This window comes from Somniosus microcephalus, chromosome 4, assembly GCF_052327205.1.
Source record: "Somniosus microcephalus isolate GS21.2 chromosome 4, FLI_Smic_1.0, whole genome shotgun sequence".
NCBI classification, from domain to species: Eukaryota; Metazoa; Chordata; class Chondrichthyes; order Squaliformes; family Somniosidae; genus Somniosus; species Somniosus microcephalus.
Window position 1 is genome coordinate 323,684,542 of NC_140990.1, and position 6,000 is coordinate 323,690,541.

Sequence of the window (6,000 nt, forward strand, 5' to 3'; positions counted from 1 at the left end):
AGGTTTCTTTTTTCCTTTTGCTGGTCACAAACGTTAATGTACATTCAACATGACCTTTTGTTGCATTTTCTTTTTGGCTGTTTTGGAACCGGTATGGTCAAAGCAGACCGCAGTTACTCGCGCATTGACTGACTAATAAAATGCTAGTGCTGGCCTGGGGCTAATTACGCTGCTGATGAGGTGGCGGGGCTAAGAACCACCTCCTTTTTGAAGTCTGCGGGCTGGCGGGAGGCGAAGCTGTGAGTAAGGAATAAAATCGCAAACGGAACTGAGTTGCCAGGCCTTTGCGGGTTGGATTGGCCAAGGGCTCGGGGGGGGGGGGTGCAGTTTGGACCCTCCTCCAGCATTGGAGAATCACGGGGGCTTTTCAGATGATAAACCTGTGGCCAGCACCAAACGCCGTGGTCTTTCACCATCTCACACACACACTTGGGCAATGTAAGTTGCCTGACTCTTTTTTTGCCTTGTTACAACCGTGACCGAACCCCCCCCCCCCCAATTTTTTTTCCCCACTGGTCTTCAGCTGTAGCTGGATTTGGTAACTCTGATTTTTGCCTTGTCGTTGATGGTGCTACCCTAGGAAGAACTAGGTGGGGTTCTGGTGTATTTCTGCTCTCCTGAAACCAGTGTTGCAACTTTAAATGCCGCCTACATTGGCCCCCAGTCCGGACAACGCCTCTTTTTTTTTTTAAATTCTCATCCTTGTTTTCAAATCCCTACATGGCTACATCCTCTCCTTATCTCTGTAACCTCTTCCAGCCCTACAACTCTCCGAGATCTCTGCTCTCCTCAAAAAGTGGAAACTCGCTGTATTGAATTGAATGTGATTCACGGCTCAAGTAACACTTGCTGCTGTTTTTGTGACAGGTTCGGGCACTGCACGATTATGCTGCAACAGACACTGACGAACTAAACCTTAAAGCGGGCGATGTTGTTTTTGTTCTTGCCCATGAGAACCCAGATGAACAGGTGAGCAGTTTTGTACCTATTTCATAAATTAGCAGTTGTGGCCAGAAGTACTTAAAGATTTCAGGTGGGACTGGGATGCTCTGCCGTGCTGGGGAGGAGGAAGAGAAAGAGCGAAAGATAAGCATTTATATAATCCACACTGACTGCAGCGATTCAAGAAGGCGGCTCACCACCACCTTCTCGAGGACAATTCGGGATGGGCAATAAATGCTGGCTTTGCCGGCAAGACCCGCATCCTGTGAATGAATTAAAAACAAAATAGCGCCTTACACGACTTCGGTATGTTCCAAAACCCTTTACAGCCAATGAAGTACAAATGTAGTTGCTGTTGTAATATAGGAAAACATGGCAGCCTGTATGTGCACAGCAAGCTCCCACAAACTGCAATGTGATAATAACCAGATAATTTTTAGTTATGTTGGTTGAGAGATAAATATTCGCAAGGTCACTGGGGGAAAACTACCCTGCTCTTCTTCCAAATACAGGAAACTTTTTTTATCCGGCACCGACGGGACCGGCGTGGTGCCGGTTGATCAAAAAGTCCAGATACCAAGGTATGAGAGCCCCGTATACGGCCACAGGTGCAAGAGCCCTGGTTACACTGCGCTTGTGCAGGAGTCCCGGTTACATGGCCACAGATCCAGGAGTCCCTGTTGCATGGTCACAGGTGCAGGAACCCCGGTTACATGACCACAGATCCAGGAACCCCGGTTACACGGCCACTAATATATAGTAAAACGTACCTGAACCTACTCCTGAATTTTGCCGGTTAAGAGAGATTTCTGGATATTTAGGTGCCGGTTAATAGAGTTTCCTGTAGTGGCCATGGGATCTTTGTGGCCTCAGTGTAACTTCTCATCTGAAAGACGACACCTCCAACAGTGCAGCATTCCCTCAGCGCTGCACTGGGAGTGTCGGCCTAGATTTTGTGCTCCAGACTCTGGAGTGGGACTTGAGCCCACAACCTTCTGGCTCAGAGGCAAGAATGATATTCCCCTGTGTGTCCTGTTTGAGAACACTTGCTGTAGCTGTGGAGATGTGCAGATTCTTATCTCGGGAGATGTTACCTTATTTTTAAATGTGGTTCAATAACTCTTTCAGTGAAAGTATTACAGGAAACTCATTTAACTGGCACCTAAATATCCAGAATTCTCTCTTAACCGGCAAAATTCATACTCTGAAAACAACACCTCAATAACCGGAAATGTTGCCGAGTCCGAGTCTCCCGCGGTGGCCGAGTTAGTCAGTGGGGGTAGTTCTCCAACCTGCCACTAATCGGCTTCTTGGCGCTGTCAGAAGTCCAATTACTGTATACCACACATTTCTTGATTTAAAAAAAAAAAAAAAAAAAATTTGTTTGTTGAAAATAATCCTCTCCGTCATCCGGAATTTTTAATCAACCGGCACCATCCCGGTCCAGTCGGTGCCGGATATCAGAGTTTCCTGTACTGGTTGTAGTGTCTTCACTATAGTCAAATTGGGCCCTATTCTACTCTTGGTACTTGGACCACACTATCCTGCCGAGTAGAAATCGATCTCCCCATCAGCTGGCATTTGTTGACGCTGGACCACTTTATTTGCAATTCTGTTTTGGTTCACAGGACGAGGGCTGGCTATTGGGCATAAAGGAGATTGACTGGATCCAGCAGAAAGATCTGAAGTCTGCTACGAGTGTTTTCCCGGAAAACTTTACCGAACGTGTTCAATAATCGGGGATTGTAAACTGGAGGCCAGCGAGGGTGGAGGAGGCCCCTGTGGTCTGCAGATGGAAGACCCACAGCAGTGAATTGTTTCCCCAACTCACACTCAATCGACTGCAGAAGTTGCCATTTGTAAACGCGAAACATTCAACGTAATTCATGTTTACCAATTCTGGTTGTGGTGCTTTAGCCAGTTTGAATGTTTATATATTAAAAAAAAACAGAAGTGCAGCTGGTCCCTGGAACGAGCAGTTCTACAATTAAAACGGCAATTTATTCTTGTTGTACATTCGTGCATGACATTCTATTGTGACAATTTTGAGCGTGAGGGAAAGTCAAACATATTACGTGATGTCCAGGTTAGAGGTGGGAAAAGGTCGATCGATTTTTTTTTAAAGCTACTGGTGTTGCTTTTATAGAGGTCTTCCATCCAAGCGCTTCAGCAGGTCAGGGGTAATCTTTAGTGTCATTTTGTGCAATGCAGTCGCGCATGACCTTGTAGAAAACGGCCAATTTAAAGCTTGACTTCATCGAGCAGTTTGGGTTTGTTGGGCGGTCTCAGGGTGGTGGGGAACTGAATTACGTGAAGCTGTTTTACACTCGAAACTGCATAGGATTTCCTTTCTGTGGTCCTACCTTTTTTTTAAATTTACATTTGTGCAATAACAGCTATTTTCTAGAAAGGGATGATGCCCTCTGATTTTCAGCGGTTCATTATTTTCACAAGAGGACTCCTTCCAGCTCTGGAAAGATCAAATGAATCTCTAGAACAAACATTGGGCGAGTGTAGGACAGGCGCCCATACCAGAGAATCGAAGGGAGGTCACAACCTTCAGTGGCATCCATTGTCCTCCATCTCTACCACAGGGCAGATCGTCCGATTATTACTATTCAGTTGTCTTCTGATCGTCTTCAAATTGTTTTTTCATTGGGGGTTTTTTTTTGGTTGTAGCTTTTGAGGTTTTCCTTCTCTGATGAACATAAGAAGTAGGAGCAGGAGTAGGCCCTTCAAGCCTGCTCTGCCATTCAATAAGATTATGGCTGATCTTCTACCTCAACTCCACCTTCCTGCACTATCCACATATCCCTTGATTTTCTTACTATCCAAAAATCTACCGATCTCTGTCTTGAGTATACTCAACGACTGCGCATCCACAGCTCTCTGGGGTAGAGAATTCCAGTCCCAAATGGCCAACCCCTTATTCTGAGGCTCTGACCCCTAGTTCTAGACTCCCCCAACCAGGGGAAACATCCTCCCTGTGTCTAATCTGTCAAGCCCCCTTAAGAATTTTTATACGTTTCAATTAAGATCACCTCTCATTCATTTAAACTCTAAGGAATATAGGCTTAGTCCACCCGATCTCTTCTCATCGGACAAATCCCCTCATCCCAGGAATCAGTCTAGTGAACCTTCGTTGCACTCCCTCCAACACAAGTATATCCTTTAGGTAGAGAATATGCTGCAACTACTGTCTGGATAGGGTCGCTGGTTGGATGGATTCCTGGAGGTTTCATCACATGACTGCCTCCCTCCAATTGCCCCGCCCCCACACTCATTCCCATTGGTCGTTCAATATGTCCATCCCCTGCATGCCACGCCTTCCCGGGCCAATCGGAAAGCGAACAAACTCAGCGTTACTCAATTGAGCGATAGTCTAGAATCATCCAAATAGCCTATTCTTGCCCGATTTGAAAGAATTTTTTTTTTTTTTTTTTTTTTTTTAAATGCCTGATTTTTTTTTTCTCCTGGGCTGTCCAGGAGATTAAACTTCAACTCCTAGAGACTCCAGGACAGTCCTGGAGGCTTGGCAATCCAATGTCTGGGTGAAACATCCATTCAGTCTATGTCATGACTAATTTGTCTTCAATTGAGTTTGGAAAAATTGGTTGGTTCGCTAACCCTGGCTGCGATGTGTTTCACATGGAGCATTAATGACCGAGAGTCTATTCTTGGTACTCTTTGTATGTTTTTCTTTCTCTCTCGCCCTCCCTTTCTCTCTCTTTTCTCTCTTTCTCCCCCCACATTCCCCTCCCGCCACACTTTTCTCCTGGAGGTATAGTGAGCGATGGTTCCACAATCACCGCCAACCCTGTGGAATCTGTCCAAGTGTTAATGCGCGAATCTTGATGGTGAGACCCCGCAGTCTTTTCAATTGTGCGGTGGGGGGGGGTGGCCTCATGGTTGAGCCGATCCTGTCCTCCCCTGACGTCCCTACTCGTGCACTTTCCAGCAGGGATAATGATCTGGATTGGGAACTTTTTTTTCCTGCACTTCGTTTCCACCCCTCCCCTGGGACAGCGGATGCCAACTGCACCCATCAGCCCTAATCGTGCTCTTGTGAAAGTAATTGCAGACCTGCCCTGATCATCGCAAGTGGTCAAAATTAAAGATGTTGATCATCTTTTAGGTTTTTTTTTATTAAATGCTGTCGTAGCCTCTGCAGGTTAGTCCCCAACCGTGAGGACCTTTGACTTAGCAGTATTTTAATTATTGTAAATCCTGCGACCATGTATTATTCTTGAGTGAGTTATTAGTTGACCATGCACTCGATGGTGTTTTTTTTTATTAAGCTAGCCATCTGTATACTTCATGCACTTGCAATGTCATTGTTGCCATCTGTGTGTGTGTGTGTGTGTGTGTGTGTGTGTGTGTGTGTGTGTGTGTGTGTGTGAGAGTATATATATATATCTATATAAAAAAAGGTTTCCCAATAGTCCGATCATTTTGAAGTGGTTTGTTTCAGCATTCATTGCATTATTTAAGAAGAATGAGGGGAAAGATCCAAATACTGGAGCATCCGTTGGTTAACTGAAAACGTTCTGTTAAATTTATTGCATGGTGTCTTCCCGTGAATTTTTTCATGGTGTCTTCCACTGGCGCCCCATGTGCTGAACATTTTATTCAGTTGTAAGCAGCCGATGTTCATTTCTGTATGGCATTGCAGACCTGTGCAATCGCTGATCCCCCACCCCCACTGATATACGCAATGCAGTTTGGAATTGCTCTGTTCATAGCTAATGCACAAAGAAATAAAACTGGTCTTCTGGTTGCTTGTGTTCTTTCTTGGTGCTAGGGGGGGTTTGTTTTGTTCGCAGATCCCTCGGCAGGTTAATTGGCTTTACCAGCCCAGCCACGACACCTGAGTGCATCTTAAAAGGAAAATGGGAGGGAAGGAAGAAAAGAATGAACTTAAGAATCATAAGTACAGCAGGGAAGGAGGCCATTCGGCCCATCGAGTCTGCGCCGGCTCTTTCGAAGAGCCATCGAGTTGGTCCCACTCTCCCCATACCCTTGCAATTTTTTTCTCCAAGAATTTATCCAATTCCTCTT

General features: G+C 45.5%; 1 protein-coding gene across 9 annotated transcripts in view; it reads left to right on the top strand.

Annotated features, from left to right (window-relative positions):
- Positions 1–5,719, top strand: part of LOC147120673 (myc box-dependent-interacting protein 1-like) — a 185,797-nt gene extending 180,078 nt beyond the window's left edge. For all 9 annotated transcript variants that reach the window (XM_085986849.1, XM_085986850.1, XM_085986854.1 and 6 more), the window contains 2 exons: positions 868–969; positions 2,571–5,719. In XM_085986849.1, the coding sequence (XP_085842975.1) occupies positions 868–969; positions 2,571–2,678 (210 nt within the window). In that variant the 3' untranslated portion in view covers positions 2,679–5,719. The remainder of the gene's footprint in view (positions 1–867; positions 970–2,570) is intronic.
- Positions 5,720–6,000: the final 281 nt, after the last annotated feature.